The sequence below is a fragment of the Acipenser ruthenus genome, chromosome 13 (assembly GCF_902713425.1).
Source record: "Acipenser ruthenus chromosome 13, fAciRut3.2 maternal haplotype, whole genome shotgun sequence".
In the NCBI taxonomy this organism is placed as follows: domain Eukaryota; kingdom Metazoa; phylum Chordata; class Actinopteri; order Acipenseriformes; family Acipenseridae; genus Acipenser; species Acipenser ruthenus.
Window position 1 is genome coordinate 24,756,015 of NC_081201.1, and position 22,758 is coordinate 24,778,772.

The following is a 22,758-nucleotide window of genomic DNA, read 5'->3' on the forward strand; positions in this document are numbered from 1 at the left end:
ACATGCTGCATTTGCACAGTACAGATTGGGTTCTGAAACATAATGCTAATACACATTGAAGCATTAGCACCCGATTCAATCACGAGGTAAGAACAGCCCCTGTTGATTTTTCAAGTCTATAGGTGTAGTCTCAATACCCTGGATGCAAATACCAAACCAATTACCTCTGAAGATGTGGCATATTGTAGGACACCCAAATGTATTATTATTATTATTATTATTATTATTATTATTATTATTATCATTTTGCATTTATTTATTTATTTGGCAGACGCCTTTATCCAAGGCGACTTACAGGTGTTACAGGGCTGTAAAGGGTTACAGTGCGAGATTAATATTTAAATACAGTATAGTTTACAGTACACATTAACAAAATCATGTTATGCGATCTTATAGGCTAGTCAGCGTATTTTTTTTTTTTCTAAATTACTGTCAAAACGTGAAATGTGCTAAGCCATCCATCATTGTCATATCTGTTTCTTGTAGAATGAGCTAAAACTTATAGTAAAAGACCATAGTTTAAAATGTCCGTATGTATAGCCAGCCTACATAAAGCAGTCTGTAACAACATTATTGCTGAACGTTATCTCATTAAAGACCCGCTTTTTGATTGCATCCACCTGCCCCACCTTTCTCTGAAGTGATCAGTGGCGATGTTGATTAGAGCGGCGGGGGTTTGTTCAGTGGGTTTGTCCAGTTGTTCTAAAGTGCACAAGGTTGGAGCCAATCACAGAGCAATTATACCTGCAGGAAGTTGACAGACCTTTCAAACTCCTCCCACTGTCAGTATCTACTAGACTGGAGGTAGAACTGCCGAGACACATATGGTACCTAGAGGAGAGAGAAGGAAGATTACGTTTAAGATTCGATCACCCAGCAGTGAAGAACTATATTTCATGAACAGCTGGAGCTGAATGACTACACCGAGAAGAGTAGGAATCTAGGATTTGTTTTTATTTGTTTCTTAAAGCATAGCGGACTTTGGAAATAATAACCATGCAATACCAACACCCTGCGTCTTCGGCGATGAGTGTCAATGTTCCTCTTTACGCACCGACTCCACTTCAGCCGGTGCACCCAACTCCGTTTTATATTGACGATATTCTGGGCAGAAATGTGACTTCCACCTCCACTCCATTGATGCCGACTCCAACTCTGCCGTCTGCAAATTCCTCTTTTACCAGTTTGGTCCCACCGTACAGGACTCCAATTTACGAACCAACCCCGATCCATCCGGCGTTTTCGCACCCGGCAGCACTGACAGCTACCTATAACACGGGCGCGCTTGCTGGCTCATTCTACCCTTTTCACCGGACAATGGGCGATTACGCACATACATTAATCAGACATGATCTCCTTGGTAAGTGTAACTTCTGATTTCATGCACCGGAATGTAACAGCTTGAACTAGTATGTAATTGCCCATAGAATAAAACAGTACAGCACTGTCTTAAATCACGTTCCTCTGTCCGTACAAAACATACACTTATTGTAATATCTGCGAATAACATTTATTACAGCTTTAAAATATGAGACATTTGGTGAATACTGTAAAGATCAACAAACGGTTACTGTACTAGTTGCTTGTTAAATTGACCAACAGTAGCCTATAGGTTATATACATTATTGCACAATGTGCACAGCATGTTTAAAAAAGGACACAAATAGACGCACACAAAGTAACGCAACTGTACAATTAATTTTGGATTTCATCAGAATTTGTATAATTCTTTAATAGGCCTATACCACAATAGCTCAGTTGTTGACTCACAGTTTATGTCACATAATAATGACTTCAATGGTTGGAACGGTGTATTTCATGCATCACTTAACCCTCATTTCTATAAATAAAAACGGTCACAGTGCATAGCTACAAAACCATTTTAAGTGCAAATCAAGCTTTTAATAGCTTACAATAAAGTCCAATAAACACACATAATGTTATTTTAGTTATATGTAGGGCCTATGTCTAGCCCACATCTGGGAAATAGCAATATCGTATATGGATATTATTAGGCCTATTCATAATGAATGTATTGTTGTTGTTGTTGTTGTTGTTGTTGTTGTTGTTGTTGTTGTTGTTGTTGTTGTTGTTGTTGTTGTTGTTGTTTGACGTTATTAAGAACACCCTGATTTCACTTTCTGGTATGATAATTGGTAAAAAATTAAATTTTAAATAAATTAAATTTAAAAAAAAGAACAGCAGAAAAGGTCTGTTCAAACAGTGTGATTTTGAGCAGTGATAGTCAACCACTTGTTATTAGTGCCTGCTTGCTGCTCGGGGGTTAACAGACAGTGCTCACAAAGGCTGACCCCTTTCCGTTCATACAGGAAACCTTGAGTTCTCGATAGGAGTAAATCTGGTTTCAGAAGCTGTTAAATGTTTTCCTGGCTGCTTCAAGCAGGCTCTTCCCCGGGAGTCGTGCACACTGCTGATTATTTTATCGACATCCTCAATACAGACATATTCAGGAAACACTCGACTTCAGATAGCCGGGATCTGTTCTTCTGATATTGTTCATTTCCTCTGTGTGGGATGTGACTTTACAGCAGCTAAAATAACCAGTTGCTTCCTATTTTTCAAGGCGTTCAGCTGCAAACGAACCACAGATTGACGCAAGCAAAGATATATCTTAATACACTGAAATGAAAGGCCAGATAGTAAAGTTGTTTCTTAGCCTTCAAATTGGCATACACGCCTGTTCTGCTTTTCGTCTCAAGGGGATTCTGTCTGTATTTTCTATTGTATGGTTAATTGTAGATTACAGGATTTAGTTTGCGGTAATTCTTATTTTTCTGTGGCGGTGCATACTTCGCATCTTATGTGGGGGAAGTGGCTTAGCCCCTATATGATACCACAAGATAAACCACTTATCGTTTTTAATATTATTAGCCATAACCAAATATAGAACCTACTATGGAGCCCGAATGACACGCAAAACATTATGGTTGCAAAAGTTCCAGCACCTCAGAGGGGTTCTTTAAAGAGATAAACACTAATTATTATTAATAATAATAATAATAATAATAATAATAATAATAATAATAATAATAATAATAATAATAATACATTTAGGCTTCATTTATGTTACAGAGCACAATTTAAATAACGCACAGTTTGCATGAGTGAAAATCTCAGTTTTACTCATATTACTTTTTTTTTATTTGCTGTCTCTCGGCTTCCTTGAATGACTGCAATAAAGGAACAGAAGGAAACAAAAGCCACACGAGACAGACCAACAGGAAACACATTGGCGGAAATGTTGCCATAGCTTTAGTGGGTCTCTCAGTGGTTTTGTTTGCAAACCTCAAGCGAAATGAATGTGTTTTGAGTGAAAAAATATATATAATGATTTACTATTTCATAAACTTGGTCTATGGTGTACGTACCTAAAATAAATGACTATCGGTGGTAAACTTTACTGTACAAGTTTCCACTAGGCCTATATATGGTTAGTGTTTCACTTCTTGGTTTTTGCGTTTATCTTGTAGAAGTAAAAAAAAAACTATACAGCATATTTGCACAAAGAACGATGCGCTGAAACGAATATAAATGCATACACCTCAATGTTTTAATAACTTATGCGTCAGGGAAATGATACAGTGCACAGCCTAAAACGTATTACCTATTAAGTAATGGTTGTGGAATTCAATGCGTTTTTTGTTATCTGTGTTCTGACCTAGTCTTTTTCTTATGTCCTACAGGAAAGCCTCTTCTGTGGACTCCCTTTATTCAAAGGCCTCTGCACAAAAGAAAGGGCGGGCAGGTTCGATTTTCGAACGATCAAACTATTGAGCTAGAAAAGAAATTTGAGACACAGAAGTATCTCTCACCACCTGAACGAAAAAGACTTGCAAAAATGTTACAGCTAAGCGAAAGACAGGTATAAGCAACTTTAATTTCTCTAGCGCCATATTTAAACAATTGTATTGGCATGAACTGAAATGTTATATATTATTTTCTATCTCTCTAAAATATATACGCTTAACCACTTAAATTTATAGATATAATATGACATAACCCTAATAATAGACAGGTGTAAAATATGTCTGAAAAAGTAGGCTCTTGCGTATTTTACATTATAAAACAGAATAATATACGCATTGTTTGTTTTGTTTTGCCCTTTTTAGGTAAAGACTTGGTTTCAGAATCGCAGAGCAAAATGGCGACGCCTGAAACAGGTATTATTATTATTATTTTTTTTTTTTTATTTCTTAGCAGACGCCCTTATCCAGGGCGACTTACAGTCGTAAACAAATAATATGGTATGCAGAGATAGTTCTGTTCCTATGGAAATGAAAGTCGTTTAACATCATTTAATGTCATCATCGTGTATTCCAGTTTGTGTGCAAAAGTAATTTGAAAGGCTGTTAAGCCTCTTCACCTTGATTGAAAAGACAAATAGTCATGCTGGAATCCAGGATGAACTATCGAGGCGGCACTGATGCTAAAAGCTACTAATGCAGCGGCTGGGTCGCATTATTTCTGGGGCTTCAACTTGCAGCACATTAACCTGAACGCTAATTGTGTTGGAAACCGATATGTTTTTAATCAAATTAATGTCTGCCAGATAAGAAAATCGTTAAATGAACACGTCTTGTTGGTTCACTGTTTGATATGAAAATACATAGTAATATAGGCTACTGTAATATATTTCAGATTTCATGTATTTTTGACCAAGCTACATCTGAAATAATATACATGTTACAGAATAGACATATATTGTTTATATATATATATATATATATATATATATATATATATATATATATATATATATATATATATATATAATTTCAGTAATATAACACATATAGCGACGTGCATATATATTAATGGTAATGTTATTATGACAAAAAAATATGTAAATAAAAATGAATATACACATTGAGCTGATTTTTTTTTTTTTCATTATTAGGAAAACCCTCAAGGAACCAAAAAAGAAGAATGCGAAAATTCTGAAAGCCGTTGCGATGAGAGGCAGGACATCTCATTGAATCCCAAGCAGAAAAACAAAGAAATAACTCTTAACAGATCCCACTGTTCATCATCGCCGGCATCTCAAGAAGAAATCGAATCCGACATCTCAGAAGATTCGGAGCAAGACGTGGACATTGAGGACGACAGGCATTTTTCATTAAATGTACAATGAAAGACTGCATGCAATTAAAAACCACTTAGCTATCGCACTATGGGCCCAATTCTCACTTTGATTTACAAGCTATTTACGCGCTGGAAGCAGGCCTGTAGCCCTTTTTCCAGCGTTTAAATAGCGAAATCAGGGCCCTATATGAAAAGTCAATACAACGATAAATAGGTGCGTAGCTAAGTAGTTGATGTATATATGTATTTATATTTGAGGGATCTCAAAGTAACATTAGTATATCATATGGCCAACAAGAAGTTCAACGAGATCTATTTAATTGAAGAATATATGTTTTGTACAGTGTCTTTAATAGCATTGTTCACAAAATATTGTACGATATGCATTATAACTTGCTTTACGGGGGATGCCTTCATTGAATCTGATTTAATGTAAGCAAACGTATTTTATTGTATGTATTTTTTTTTTTAAGGTCGGAGTTTCTCACAAGTCTTGTAAATAACTGTTTGTTAAATGATTCACAACACAACAATGGAAAATACTTTTGGAGTTTCTAATAAATTCTGCATAGTTTTAATGTTCTAATTGATGTCCTTTGTATACAAATAATACATTACAATATATTTAACAATGCAATGTGGGGTTCACTATCAAATATATTGCAAAATAAATACAAATTCGATGTTTAAAAGCTTCAATCAAAGAACCCAGGAGGTTTATTTGTTTCTTTAGGGTTCTGTAACAAAAGCAATTTGTTGTTCCTGTTACCAAAAAATAGTGCATACTTGGTGGCCCACGTATCAAAAAAATAATACTATAAGGACGCATTTTTGTAGATATTATTATTTGTTTATTTAGCAGACGCCTTTATCCAAGGCGACTTACAGAGACTAGGGTGTGTGAACTATGCATCAGCTGCAGAGTCACTTACAACTACGTCTCACCCGAAAGACGGAGCACAAGGAGGTTAAGTGACTTGCTCAGGATCACACAATGAGTCAGTGGCTGAGGTGGGATTTGAACCAGAGACCTCCTGGTTACAAGCCCTTTTCTTTAACTTCTGGGCCACACAGCCTCTAGCGAGAACGTTTCAGAATGTATATATATTGATTAATAAATTGCCCTACATAAAAAGTTAAAATTAACATTCATATGGTGTCCCGTAGGGCTATGTATTTACAATTTTCACCCAAATATAGACCTAATGTTATAATTACTGTTTTGCTGTTATATAAATCTGAAACTGCAAGTATTAGAAATAACTACTGAAAAAATACATGGAAATTGTGTGCTAGTATTTTCTAAAATAGATTTTTTTAAGGGGTACATACAGTATTTGTTGCTAGACATGAACAAAAAACAACAGCGAGTAAATCACAGTTTATTTCATAATCGGGTTAAAGTGTTTTCCACCATGAAACCAAATGTTTAAGATTTAAACATACATCTTATGCAACAGATGTTAACCACAACTAGGTTTATTTTAATAGCTTGAGAATATACTGGTTACATTTTGAAAATGAATTGGACATTTTGAAAATGTAAGTAAAATAAACATGACAGTGCGAAGTAAATGAGGTGTGTTTAAAATGGTTTATGTTTCAGTCCATATTATCATACAACGCGTACAAAAGCAATAACATTTTCATTATAAAATAACCTGCCAGTAAATACTTAATCGTAGTTGCAGTTGGCACAGTGGACAGCTAATCGAGGCTATTTTTATTTTTCAAGGACATGACTGAATGCGTACGTTATGTATTGGCATCAGTTTATCAAGAGTTATCTTGTACAGTGATAATGGGGGAGAACTAAGTTATCAAAATATTTCTCAGTGGATTAAACAGACAAGAAGTGACCCCCTGTAATTTATTATTTAAATACAAGTTTAACAAACAGCTTTCTGTTAATCTAGCACACGCCTGTTCAAGCACAAACAATCAGCGGCCCAGCCGCTTGGAGCATTTATTCGGCACCACGAAGCTCTGAGGCTACTTGCTATTTTTTCTGCCATAGTCCTTGACTAAATATGCTCCTGATGTCAGATTTCATGAAAACATTTGTTTTTAGTTTTTAGTTTTTATTGGAAGGTCATTTAAGTGAATAACATAGCATTATGATAAATATACAAAATGGGGAAATATGGCTATTATAAATCGATAATAACGTTTTGAATGTGAAGCGTCAATAATCCAGTGCAGATCATTGCTAAGCAGTGTAATCATTTACAAAGATCCATAAGAAGACTTGCAGCGCTATATTTATAGGCATTGTTTAGTCAAGGACCGTTTTTTTAAACACTCCTTAAACAGCCATTACTTCTTTGTCAATATTACACTAGGTTTAAAGTGTTAATATTATTATTTTTTTTAACTTAAAAAGTATTATTATTATTATTATTATTATTATTATTATTATTATTATTATTATTATTATTATTATTATTATTATTATTAATAATATATATATATATACTGTATACACGCACACACACACACACACACACACACACACACACACATATATATATATATATATATATATATATATATATATATATATATATATATATATATATATATATATAATGAATACATTTTTCCAGTAAATACTGAATATAGCACCGCGTTTTTGATATTAATAATTACAATTGTTTTTTATAGGCTGAAGTCGAAACACAATAAACATGCTTTTTTTAAAACTTTTAGTTTCGGTAGTTTGTGTAATTTTAATAGGGAAATTATATAAAACACATGGTAATTATATAGGCCTAAACAGACACCATTAATTTGATTTAAAAAAAAAAAAAAAAAATCTAGTGTCCTCCGCAACAATTGTTTAAAGTTTAATTCTCTAAAATATAAAAAGAAATAGACTCATCTAACCAAATTCAAGCTTTCTGTGCTCTGGACCAGAAAGCAGAACGTTTTGACACACATTAAAACAATAATGTGTCGGTCTTTATTTTTAAGATGCAAAAAGGTGACCACACAGAAACAAAGTTATAGCAAAGACAGGTGTATACAGTGTCGTATATATTGTCACTGTATCAGGCAACATATTGATCTTTACAGTCCTGCCTGTCAGTGACCCAAATTACTCAAGGATTGCCATTAATAATTGGCTCAATTCGGAGAAAATTCCACAAAAAACATTGGTTTCTTTATTACAGTGGATAGAAGTAAAGATGCACTTTGCACTTCCAAAACATATTCCCATCCGATTTGTGTTTCTTGGCCCGAGCTTTTCATTTGGAATCCTCAAATAGTTTTAACAGAAATATATTTTTTGTACGTTCTGTCACAGGGTTTTTTTTCTTTTTTTTTTTTTAATTAATAATTTTTAAAATACATTTGTGTAGTGTGTAGTGTGTTGAAAAAAAAGATTTCTTTGTACAAAGTTTCTTTCCATTTTTTCATTCATGGGATAATATATGAACCTATTTATTTTTCAATATACTTAATTTCAATATATTAATATTTATATTATTACACACACATACACACACACACACACACACACACACACACACACACACACACACACACACACTGAGACACACTGAGACACACAGACACAGACACAGACACACAGACACAGACACACACACACACACACACACACACATATCTGTGTTTCCAGCAGTTTCTGGGGACTCCCTGGCCAGTCTCCAGTTGATAGTTAAACAGCAGTGCTATCAAAATGAATTTGCCGATGGCTGAAAAAAAAAGCGCACAATATTGTAACGTACACAAGAACAGTATTATCAATACTGAGACTGAAACAAAAAAAAATCTTAGAAACATATGTTTTTTATATATAAAAAATGATTCCTAATTAAACTCTGTGTTCGTATGCTTGCACAAAGTGTCGACTATTGCCTGTTATCTTCCTGTGTTGTGTAATATTTAATAATTAAAAAGCAACTTTCTAACTGTACTGATTTGGAGTAAATAGCTTTGTTAATGTAGCCCATAGTTTTTAGACTAACAGATAGGCACTGACCAACTTATAATAGCCTAGAATTGAGAACTTCAGTTGGGGATTGTAAGAGGGGTAAGTGAAATCTGACCATTGAAAACATACTGTCCTTAAAAATGGATGATAGTCAATCAGCAGAGAATTGATACCAGGTTTTAGATCAAAATGATGTCTTCTATTTATATCTCAAAGAGCTAATTTACAGACAGACATACGTGTCTCATTCCCAAACTACAGGGAAAAGTGCATTACAGACTAACAGCTTCCTACAAAAAAAAAAAAAAACTTGGAAGCCCAGCATCTTTGATTGCTTGCAAGCAGGCTGTTTCATGTCAGATCAGCATATATATGACCTTTACCACACAACTCTGCGCTTGTCTTTGACTCTATTATCAGGAGATTCAACTTGAAAAAGGTTATCATTTAGCAGAAAGGCAAACACTGAAGAGTTTTTGTGAGCAAAAAAAAAATGTTAATGATTGGAAGTCCTGTAATGATTTAGTCATGACAGTGTGTGATTAATCTTTTATTTTATGCACTTGTATTTTCAGTCATTCAGTTCAATGGCCTCAGATATCCAGAACACTTCTAAAACTAATAGTGGGGGTATTGATTTTTCTATTGTGTAATGACTCACAAAGTATTAAGCAAGAAGGACCTACCAGTATAACTTTTGGTGTTCAAAAATGACTACTGTACATACAAATAGTACTGATACAGAAAGCATTGTTGTCATTTCCACCAAAAGATCGCTAAATACTTTGTTAAATGCATTTGGCATATCAAGAGTTACGAACATATGGCATATTTGCACTTGTATCCCAGAAAAAAAATATTGGATACAAAAATACATGCATTAAAGTGTAGGTAGAATTTATTCTTACTCATGCACTTATTACACAATTCTGTGATCGTGAGAATGGAACTGCTAAGTTATTTTTCTGATCATATATTTGAGTTGCTGGTATGTGTATTAAATGTAATAGAAGTGTAAGCTGCAGTGTTAAAGTTAATGTAATCTGTATTTTGAAGTGTATCTAAAATATGTATATATATATATATATGTGTATATATATATATATATATATATATATATATATATATATATATATATATATAGTATGTATGCATAAATAAACAAGAACATAATATTCTTCAATTTCTGTACCAAATAAAACAGACAGTTTTGACAAAACCAGGGAATCCATCTGGATTGCATCAATCATAATTTGATGCAATCTAACTGTCATTTATCAACTCAACTGTTTAAAGCAATGATTTTTTTAAATGTTCTTTTAGATTCTACAGATCTTGGAAAATGCCAATACATTTCTAACCCTTTCTCACACAGTTGAAAAAAGGTTTTCTGATTTTCAAACACGACTGAATCAAATAAGGCTGTAAAGAAACATTCGGTAACAAAACATTCCTTAAAATTAAAGGCCAAGGCATATTTTTTTTATAGGAATATAACAATTTTTAGGAATAAATTATCTGCTCCTACCTGCAACTAAATTGTAAACTATTTAAAAATGTTTTTGTATTCCTTTAATTAAAAAAGCCTTTGCTTTTGAACATGTTGCAGAACAGTGTTTTAGATTAATATGCATTATTTTGTATTCAGTCATTTTTATTGCAGACGCTGATTCAAAGGCACTGAGCAAAACATGTTTAATAAGAACCTGGGGAAAGATTACAAATCCAACGTGTTTATACAATATATGTCTATTTTGTTGTGGAACTTGAAATATAGTGTACCGAAATTGCATTATAATAGTGTTCATTAATCTGCATTCAGCACAGTTTACTACAATTTACACTACATTGTAATAAATAAACACACAAGCCTGGTACCATATACCTTGCAGTGTTGTTTATGCTGCATTGTAGTACTTTATATGTCTCAACAGACCTACATGTAAAACTTTTAATCTTACTATTTTATTTCCCAAAGTGCTATTAAGTGGGGTGGAAATTGCTGATGTGATAAACGTGTAACTGAAGCGTGATAATACCTTATACATTATCAGGAGCTTGTTCCGATTCACTCCCATTATTGACTCCCAGGATATTTCAATGATAATAAGCAGGTGGTTACATTATCAAGAGTGATGTTAAATGACTGTATTTTCACAGATAAAGATGGTTTGCTGAAATTTCCATTTCATCACATAGTTTGATATTTGTTTACACCCATTTGTCACTAATATTGTTAATTTAATTGTATGCATCTCTTATTATTAGGCATGTTTACTATTCCAGCAAAAAAAAATAATTCTGAAAAGACTCTTTAGGGTAGATTGTGAGGAAGTGAGCTGGGGAAGCATATTAGTGTTGTACACTGAAGACGATAGGTGAAAAATTGTGCTCTGAAGTGTGCAACGCTGATATGCTTCCCAACCTCCCGGAAATACCCACAAATATTTGCTAATAAGTAAACATGGCAAATAGCCATCTATGCAGAAAGAACAATAGACAATCATATTCTTATAGTAATACTGACCAAGAACTATTTTATTTGCCACCATACAGCCAGGTTAGGAAGCAATGCATTGATGGTACTCGATTGGGTTTTTTCTCTTATAGTTTTTAATGAAATCATCCTTCATGCCACCAGAAATATCATAAATGTCATATTTTAATTGTTAGAGAAACTGTTGAGCAGATTACTGATTAATTGATACAATGGATGTGGGGAGGGCATTTCCTCAGAACTATTTATGACAACATGTGCTGTTCATTTGGTCTCTGTTTGCCCAGGTAGGTTTTTCTTTTTTTTTTTTTATAGAATTATCTAAATTGGCAACTCAAGTAGAAAATCCTATAATCATTTAAAGTGGTGACTGAATACTTTTAAAATACCATATCTCATTGTGCATTGTGTCTAATTGCAAAGCAAATACTAAAACAGAATGCACAATAAAACAGGGGCTTACTTTTTCCTTAGCTGCCTATGGAATCTGCATTACTGTAGAATTTCCACTGCTTGAAAATCACACAGGGCTAATTGAATTAATCATTTAGAAATGATCCCCTGAAGCTTGCCTAGGTGCACGGAGAAAATGGTTTCTGTGACAACTCCTAATCAAATATTGACCTGATTGCATGGAGGAGCTCAGTGTGAGATCAAAGTGCTAATGTGAGGAGGCTGTTGATTGTTTAATTGAAGCTAAAGGGTTTTTTTTTTGCTCCACTAGTCAATTACCGGGTCTCATTTAAGTTCCTTAAAACCACTAAAACAGCATTTAGCTATGAGCATTACTTGCTTATTTTATGTATTGTATTTGCATGTATCTAAACATTAATCTAAGCAATGATGATACAAGGGTTCGAACCATAATTAACACAACTGGTGTCTCTCTTGCACTAAATTGCTGTGGTATACAGATTTAAGCACAACACTGTTGATCAAAAGAAATTAAACTGAAATGCAACACTTTATTATTGCATACCTGTATCTAAAGAGTCACTTGTCCGATTGTGTCGACACGTCAAGTTATTGAACATACTATAATCTGATGGTATAAGATGTGAGTGTCCATTCACCTCTATGAATATCAAACTAAAATTTTTACATAGAGAACTGCTTGTCTGATTGTGATGAAACCCAGTCTACTTAAGAACAAGCTATTGAGAGTATCAGAAGGCCTGTCTGTCTGCTTGCCTGTCTGTCTGTCTGTCTGCCTGCCTGCCTGCCTGCCTGCCTGCCTGCCTGTCTGTCTGTTTTTGACATGGTTATATAGGTGATCTACTACAGTGACAGCTGTGACAGCCCTGTTGAGGATGGTTAATAATGATGACTTTCACCTTGCTTCAAACTTTGGTTTATTTTCAATATTAAATCCAAGGGTTCATAACAAAATCACTAGGAGTTCTGTAATGCAAGGGACCAGTGAATTAAAATGCTATAACCCTACATTCAGGAACATTATTTCAAAGCCTCTGTGCTAGTCATTGAATTAGCCAGTATATCAATGTAATTCAATGGGGCGACAGTGACACGGTCACAGTGTTGATAAGTGTCACAGTGTTCATAAGATCCTACAGCTGTATGAAACTTAATATCTGAAAATGACAAAGTTGAGGGTTAACGCTTTGTCACAAACTTCTTCACTCCAATGCTAATATAATTGGAACCCGATTAACATTCAATGTTCTATTTTCTAACAGTGCAGAATAAATATCGTCAGCTTTGCAAAAAATATATTTTTTTAATTTTCATCGACCATGTTTAAATAAAGAAGTTTGATTCTGATGTCATAAAATGGTACCAGTTCCAAGTATATCTAGCAAAATAAATAAATAAATAAAAACTGATTTTATCAATCATTAGTTAATACTTTTATTATATTTAGCGCCAGCTGCAGGAAACCACTTTTCATTCAGAACCTGACTATATCTATTTCAGGTCCCTAACATTATTATCACCCATTACTAATGCAGACAAAAGAAAAGGCACACAAAATGTGATTTGGTCAATTTCACCCTTAAGTGTTTGTTGATACATTTGTGATGTCAATGAAAAATCTGCACAGTGGGCACTAGCTCGTGATGAGCGGCCGAGCATGAAACAACCTCGTGCTATAATCTGTTTAATCACGGGACATTCTCTCTCTAATGCTGGATATAGGTTTTAATGCAAAACTAAACAGTTTACTCAATCTGGGTATCAGTTTACCGAATTAGCCAGTGTTTGTCATCTTTTCAAAAGTAATTGTTCAGCGGATAATAGACATGGTGTTCTTTTAAATCGATAAACAAAGCTAATAGGTAGTGCATTACCGAGAGCTGTAGGTTTATAGCGACTCGTTCTACTGGATAATGGACTTGTCCATGTGCCACACGTCAGTCGTTTAGGAGTTTGACACATGACAGAAGTTTCAAAAACAGGTACACATACAGTATCAAGACAAACACTCCTCTCCTACTAATTTATCAGCCTAACAAAAGATAATGGTGCGGGTTTATTCAAAGTCAACAACCACTGCAGGTACATTCCTCAGTTGTTCGATTATAACAACATGTTAACTAACGTCCATCACGATCGTTTTGATTAATCGCAACGAAACTACTATGTTTATATTATTTGTTCCACTGGACGCCATGGACCCATGTTCCTCAGTTTTATTATTCGAGTTTCCAGGGGATATACAGCCCGGGACGAAAAGCGGGTTGTGTTTTGTGGCCTCATTTTTGCAGCCAATTCCAGAAAGTAATAAAGACGTCAAGAATTTATCTTCATATAAGTGTTGAGGGATAGATTCTTCAGATAAGACCTTTATGGGATTAAAAAAATAAATAAATAAATAAAATAAAAACAAAAATATTGTCCTTGGTTGTTAATCTCACAGTATCTACTTTTTTAAAATGACCAGACCAATTGTTATTTTGAATGTATTAACATTATGACCAGGCTTTGTTCTAAGGTGCATTTTTCCGTTTATTAACTATACGCAATTAGTTTATTAACATGTTAACAAATGTTGCTGTTTGTGCTAATAATTAGTTTAAATGCTGTACCAATTTTTAAAGCAATACAAAAGTATAATAATATAGAACCTAATCTAATTCTTAAAAAATGACTACAGTAACATCTTTAAAAAGTGCCTTTTAAAAAAACGATGAGCATTTTTAATATCTTTCTGTTCATTACATAAACACTTAGTAAATGTATTGACTAGGACCCCTATCACAGTCTCTTGTGAATACTACATGAAAGACAAAAGGCAATACCATTGCCTACCGTCAGGAGTCAATGGAGCCCCCATAGCTGTACCATAAACTCTATGCTAGCATGCTGCTGTAACATATCACATAATGGACGTAAAGCAAACCAAATAAAACAGTCGCGCAAGGCAGAGTCCACCTAGATAGAAGAACATAAGAAGAGCATAAGACATTGCTAACCGGCCTTTCCTCATTCAATTTTAATATTCCCTTTTGTCTTTTGAAAGCTGATTAATATACCAATGGATTTTTTTTAGAAAACCCCTGCTAACCATTTCAAACTTAAAGTATTAAAATAAAATAGTAATCTTTATATAGCACCACCATCACAAAGTGCTTTACAAGATACAAGACTAGGGTGTGTGAACTATGCATCAGTTGTAGAGTCACTTACAACAATATCTCACCATAAAGATGGAACACAAAGAGGTTAAGTGACTTGGTCAGGGTCACACAATGAGTCAGTGGTTGAGTTGGGATTTGAACCGGGGACCTCCTGGTTACAAGCCTGTTTCTTTAACCACTGGACAACACAGCCTCCCAATTACCTTATTCTTCATAAGCTTAGTTAACTGTACATGGTAATAATATACAGACATCCTTAGGTTACTCAGGCAAAGTGTTCCAATTTGCTAGTTAAAAGCTTATTGATTGCTAGCCATCAGCTAGTCTTTTATTATTGATGGCAGTGTTGTTAGGGTGTCTATTGATTTCTGCTGCTAGTGTAAATATTCTCTTTCTTGTGAAGTTTACTTAATAATAAGGAAAGTTATAAGCCTAAATCTCGTATGATGATTCAAGCAAAAAAGTTTATTTGGGTTTCAATTACACTGGGAATTTTTCTTTACTATGTTAAAGTCCTACCACAGTATAATTAAAAATGGCATTTTTATCATGATAGTATTTAAACAATGTGTTTCTGTTTTAAGTATTGGAATGATCATTTACAGATTCAACCTTTTATTAGCACTCACAACATTAGCTCTGGACACCCTTTCTTGTGGTGAAGATCTTTTCTTTCTTTCTTTTGTTTTTTTATATACTTTAATTCCGGATTTTCAGATGGTTCAAGTACAATGGTATAAATTATACATTGCAATATGCTTTCAATATATAGCTTTTTGTTCATTTAAAAGGCACTTTACAATACAGGTACATGCCTGTGTAAACTAATATTTACTACATGCACGTACCACACTTAGAGGATGGAGCTCCCTACTCCAAAGCTATTTTCCTTATCATATATATTTGTTAATATACTTGTATTTTAAAGTGATACAAAAAAGATTTTTGATTTAAAAGTCTTAGTTAAAACTAATTTAAATTGAGAATAACATTCACATTCATGAATTTAAAAAGACACTGGGTTCTATTTACTTCACCGTGGTAGATATTTACAGATTTCAAATCAAATGAAAAACCATTGAAAAGAGTATTGAAAGAAACACACTGAAGAAACAGACTCACACTGTGTTAGTTGTCATAGACGACTGAATGATTTTAATAGAGATGGTATGATGATCTGACACTATCCAGATCAATTCAATACACCCCAAAGTCAAATAGTAATAATACTATCTTCGTAACTATTATTTGTGACAGTGGGCTCAAAATGTTGTCAACAAGCCTCTTCTGCAGAAACAATGCTTCAGACTTCACAAGACTATTGATGCTTACTACATCTATAATGATGATGTGTCCAATACTGTTTTGCACTGCGGTCTATGGGAGGGAAGTGCTGGGTCTCGCTACAAATAGCAAGTGCATCAAGCTTGCTGTGCGGACAAAGCAGTCACTTGTTACTGCACGGAAGCAAGATGGAATGAAAACATGGAGGTCAGTGAAAACCATTGGATGTAAAGGCTATAAAAGATACTGATGGGACATTTGCTAATAAATGGGGGGGCATCATTGTAAGCCATTCATGAAACTTCCCCTTTTATTTTAGCCAAGTTAAGGCCAAGTGGAGGTTGACAGTGTCCCTTTAAGTCAGGAGTCTAAAAGCACTGACCCAAAGGTTAAACAAACAAAATGCCACCTGCTAGTTTGGTGCACAATAATGGCTTTAAGAGGCTGTGCTCTAATGACTGTAAGAGAGGCAAATGTTGAGTGTTGATTCAAACCATAAAGCTAAAAAGTGTACACTCTAAAAATTGGTAAAGTAAATATTTCTTCAAATGAGTAATGTTCTTTATTTTTCACTTCTGGAAGTAAATATCTGAGTAAGGGCTGGTTATATAGTATGTGTACAATACAATACAAGTCAAAATAAATTTTAAGCAAATGCATAAATGTCAAAAATGGTGTTTTCTTTTATTGTGAGATTTCATTTGAATTAATTGGGAAGATATTTCAGCAGGAGCTTGAGCTTTGTAAACCATATAGATTTTCACTCTTTACAAGACCAATATAGGTTTAAAAATCTATTTTTTATGTCTTATTAATAATAGCAACATTATCCTTGACCCCATTTATTTTATTTTATTTTATTTTTTGCTCTTTGGTTCTGTGCTTGTTTTTCTAAGGATTTGTACATTTTTTAAATACAAAATTCAGAATACATCTTGCCTGGAACATAAATCCCAAAAGGAAAATGCAAACAGCAAGCTCTTTTTAAACCCTTTTTTCATGTGCAGTGTTCTTTGGTAGCAACATGCCTTACTGTATTTTTAGAAGCATTGTATTTCTCAAGGGGTGCGTATTATACATGGGATGTTAAATGTAACTGTCATGTGCAGTGTTTTCAAAGAATGCATGCAAATAGAATATAGGGTGCAAAATCCTGATCAGTATAGCCCTTAGAGAAGGTCAAACAAGGAACAATTTAGCAGGATTAACATATCCTGTTTTTAATACATTTTTATTGCAAGATAATGTTGAAACAAGAACATTCCATGTATGTGAATCATTTTATTTTTTTCTGTTTCCGGTAGCCAAGAAGAGAATTTACCAGCAGTGTGCGAAGTCGACATTCAGATGTCCAGATTGTGAAAATATACAGTAGAGAATGCATACTTTTCTGTTCACAAGAATATGTGCTTCCAAAAGCCACTTAATGTTTTTCACTCAGGAAGTTATTCTTACATGTATGTTTCCACAAATAATATTATTGGGAGAGCTAGAGGGTCTGAACAATGCCTGCTAATTTGTTTTGCTTCCTTTGAAGACTGAAATAACAAAGATGTAAATGCAAGGAAACTCTCTTCAGAGGATTTCAGGAATATGTTACTTGCATTCACTGAAGTTTTGGGGGGGAAAAAGAAAGAGATACTATGCAATGGGCCAATAATCTGCTGTCATATTTCCTACAATTATATTCAGTTCTTGAACTACAATGTGGTTCCTGTGTGAATGGCAGTGACATTCTTCTATATATTTTAGCCATGTTAGCTCACATTAATCCTTATTCCAGCTCCCCAAAGGTATTTTTTTTCTAAAAAAAACAGTTAGGACTACAATACTTGTGAAAACTTATTTCCTGCAAACATATTCTACACAGATTCCAAGATTTTTTCTTTGAAGTGCCATGAAACAGAAAGGAAAACTTGTACCAGGAGTTGAGTTGAATTTTGTGGCATGTTGAGAATATACAGTATCCTTCGTGCGTTAAAAAAAAAAAAAATAGTTGTTGGTGTTTTTGTATATAAGTTAAAGTTTTAAAAAAAGTAAAAAAAATAAATAAATAAATAAATAAGTTTCAGAGGAGGCATTTTTTAGTGGTCATTTCTAAAACCACCTCACTTCAGAAATCCACGGTTCAGGAGTCTTTTCAGAAGTAGTTCAGTATGATTGTGACAGTGCATTAGCAGCTTGTTAAATAAAGATCTATGCTGAAACAACAATAGAGAACTATACAAAACAGAAAAAACTGCAATGTTCCCCTTTCTAAGTCATTCAGTCATAGCTAAGAGGCAATTTGTGTTCAGCCTTAGAACAAGAATTCAAGTGCTAGTGTAATGGCACTATGGGGAAAACAGGAGTCATGAAGACACATTCATTTTGTGTTAATTGTAACCAAATATATAACCTATTTATAAACAAAAAAAAAATAATAAAACAAAATAAAACCTAATCTCATTTCCTAATCATTACTATAGTAACATCTTTAAAAGTGTCTTTAAAACAAATTGAACCTCATTGCAATTATTTTTACGGCTTCAAGTTAATAAATCCAAAACAGGGTTTATAAATACATTATAACATTGCAATTATGTGTAAAAAAAACTCTAAACACACAATAATAAGAGACACTTAATGTCAAGTGTTACTAAATGTTTTGAAAACCGTGACTATTTTTACCCCTTCAGAAAACAACACCTAAAAACTCCCCTGTGGTTTCTAGTGGGCATCGAAACTTAGTATTCTTAACTGAGGACTAAACCAATGCTTCAGTTGCTGAGGACTAAACCAGTGCTTCAGTTGCTGCAAGGTCTGCATGGTGTAATCCCTGAGTTCTTTCTTCGGTTGTGAGGAACCAAACTGCTGATTCACCCTGAAACCAAAATGCTTTTTTATCCACTCAGTCACATCGCCCTGTTTCCTTCATTCTGCTCTATCTTTGCGCCTTCTGTACCTTAGCAATATGAGCATCTCAGGAGAGATCACAATCGCAATGAAGATACTGCAGTACTGCTGACTGTTAATTTGAAACACTGATCTATCTATCTCATACTCGATAACTTTTACATCTCTCACATGGGGAAATATTACAGATATATCTGTTTTCTGTTGCTCCAATATTGAGCTATTATAATTTTTCTCACAATCTGCTGTAACCTGACTTTGAGTTGTTTTGACCTTTTTTCCTGGGATGGAACTGCCTTTCTTATTCCAGTCAAATAATGTGGCAATGTGACTTTTCAAAGCCCCACCTACTCAATTGAAATAAGATTTGCAAATACTTTTTTTCCCCCAGTAAACACCTCACAATCTGTTCTGTCCAAATATAAGATTTATTTCATGCAAAGGTGCCTGATTGATAAAGCAATTCATTTCACATTACAAACAGCTTACTAGCGTGTGTCATGGTGCAGTACCTAAAAGTGTCCCTTCCTTTGATTTTAACCTCTTGCATGAGAAAGTTGTATAGGAGAACAATAAATGAAAGGAAAGGACCTATTTTGAGTGTTGCACCCTGACACTACTAGTAAGCTCCCATGTATACAGTTAAATCAATTGTCTAGTCACAAATTAAATGAAACATTATGATATTGGACTATGTGCCAGACAGGATCCACTTCAGGCAATCGTTGGGAATCCATCCGTTTTATGTTAAATTGACACTTACAATACATAATATGCCTTCACTTACCAAATGATAGAGTAAAAATGCACCAATGGCACTACAATGGTCCTGTACTTACTGAAGGTTAACTGTATCACTAGCATAGAGCAGCTGCAATGGGATGGAGATGTCATTGGTAGAATGGTACCACAATGGTCACATTTTCCTATTTTTGGTATAACAATAGTAAGAACCAATATGCAATGGTAATCCACTACTGTAATGCACCATGGTATGATATCGGTATGTGAAACAGTATCCGGACTCTAGTGTGCAGTATTTGTTATCTCCTAAATGAGCGGATGGAACAGGCACGGGCTATTGCATTTGGGTAGAGGGTGCTTCTCTTTGGTTCATTTTGGGAGTGGTAGCCCCAATTGAAAGATAAAGGCGGGGTAATACAGTTAAGCAATTTGTTATCACTATAACAGTTCAGAGGAAACAGTTCATTTCAGTCATCTGCTGTGACCTGTTTCGATTGCTCTGACTACAGCTGGTATCAGTTGTTCACAGAAGTTTGTAGTGAAAATACATTGAAATGGATACGTTGACCGGAAGCTATTTCAGCTTTACAACTGAAAACGCCCACACCTCCACTATGTAGGTCACACTGTTTCTCTGTTAATTAAAGGAATGCATGTGCTTCTTCTCTGAAATCTAACAAACAGGGATTTATACTGTTCTGCACCCTTCTGTCCTTCATCTGCTGCAGCAGGGTGATTAGCATACACGGTGAAAGATAGGGGCCAGGCAGCAGCAGCCTCACAAGAATAGCTTACTGTCTCACAAGAATACTTACTTATAAGAAGAGATAGGCTTCGAGGTAATTTGAAAGCAAAGTGGCCCACGGACCTAATAAAATCCCTAAAAAAAAAAACATTATTTCAAGCAAAATGTCAAAATATGGAAATGTTATCACCAAAGAATCATTCTACTACTGGCGGCCTTGTACCATTGTAGCAGACTTGGTACCATTGCTACTTAGTAAAGAAATATGAATTTACTACAGTAATCACAGGCCTCACAATAGCTCCTGCATAGCAGTTTCACCCTTTGCAGGTTTTACTACGAGCTTGATTAACCACAGTGTATAGGTAACACATTCAAGTGTGTCTTATTAAACTCATAGTAAAACCAGGGATGGATCAAACCGCTATGCAGTTCACCAATGCCTGATTTATATTATTGGCTGCCCACTTCAAAGCCACGTCTGTCGATTCTTTGAAAGATGAAATGTTAAAGAAAAAGAAAGTCAAGTGAAAAATTAATAGCTTGAAGTCTAAGTGATGCTTTCTTCTGTCAGAACGTTGAGTGAACAAAGTCGGTGTTGCTTCTTTAAAATAACCAGGTCTAATCCCAGTCTCTGTTGCATCAACTGAGGGATCTATATTCAAAACAAGCCTTCCTAGCTTTTAAGACCAGTGGGCTTGTCGGTCAAGGATCCACTTCATGCATTTCTACTGTCAAGTGCTTCACAAATATTTTAGCTGTTTTCAAATAACACCTTAAGTGAGTGACTCACAGTAAACTTTTCACCATGTTGACTCAAGGTTTTGTCCCTACAAGCAAAGATTGGGTTGTGTGCAAAAAGACCTTTTCATAGGTATTTCCTTCTAAAATTTAAAATTGTGTATGGTCATTTTGTGGTTAACCATATCTAAGGACAGCACTATGGATAAAGGGCCATTTTGAGCCAAGGTAATACGTTAATAAATAAATATATATATATATATATATATATATATATATATATATATATATATATATATATATATATATGCAGAATAACTTTACATATTTCAGCAGTGAACTTTCAGTCAATGTTTATACATAAAACAATTAGGTTATGACAAGGTTGTAAAATGCACTGTTGCGACAGCACTTAGAATACTATGTCCAATTCTGGTCACCACAGCATCAAAGGGATATTGAGGCCCTGGAGAGAGTCCAACAAAGAGCAACCAGACTAATCCCAGGGCTTAAAGGAATGAGCTATGAAGATAGGCTGAACAAACTGAATCTATTTAGCCTGGAACAAAGAAGAATTAGGGGGGATAAGTCTTTAAAATCATAAAAGGAGTTGACATAGTTAAATCTAACCAAACTTTAAGCACAGCACATAAACCAGGGCCAGCGGACAGTTGGAAATTAAGTCGAGATTAGGACAGAGGTAGAGAAGACACTTCTTCACACAGAGAGTGGTGAGGATATGGAATGGGTTACCTGGTCATGTTGTTGAGATAAAATCGCTTAGATCCTTCAAAACCCGACTTAGCAAAGATTTGAGCTCAATCACTTACTAGGAACTGGATGAGCATAGATGGGCTAAATAGCCTCCTTTCATTTGTAAATGTTCTTACTTTCTTACTGTATGTTCTTATGCAATCAGAAACATTACAAACAGCATTGTCTGTCTGCATACCAACTGTAAACTTAATTCCACCTATGCAACCTGATGATTTAACATTATGTGTGTGTTTATCATTTAATGTACTTCAAACCTGAAATCGTTATTTATTGTGAATGATTTGCTTCCGTTTGGATCCAGATACAGTACAGTATGCTGCTTTCCATATATATTCTTTACTTCAGTTCTTGATATGAACATTTTTAAACTACAACGTTATAGATTATTCCTGGTATTCACAGTAATAACTTCCTA

General features: G+C 34.4%; 1 protein-coding gene across 1 annotated transcript; it reads left to right on the forward strand.

Annotated features, from left to right (window-relative positions):
• Window positions 1-777: 777 nt before the first annotated feature.
• On the forward strand, window positions 778-5,685 carry LOC117418075 (hematopoietically-expressed homeobox protein hhex-like). Its single transcript, XM_034030646.3, has 4 exons — window positions 778-1,360; window positions 3,705-3,883; window positions 4,131-4,181; window positions 4,919-5,685. The coding sequence occupies exons 1-4, from the start codon at window positions 997-999 to the stop codon at window positions 5,150-5,152; spliced, it is 828 nt and encodes a 275-aa protein (XP_033886537.1). The 5' UTR covers window positions 778-996; the 3' UTR covers window positions 5,153-5,685.
• Window positions 5,686-22,758: the final 17,073 nt, after the last annotated feature.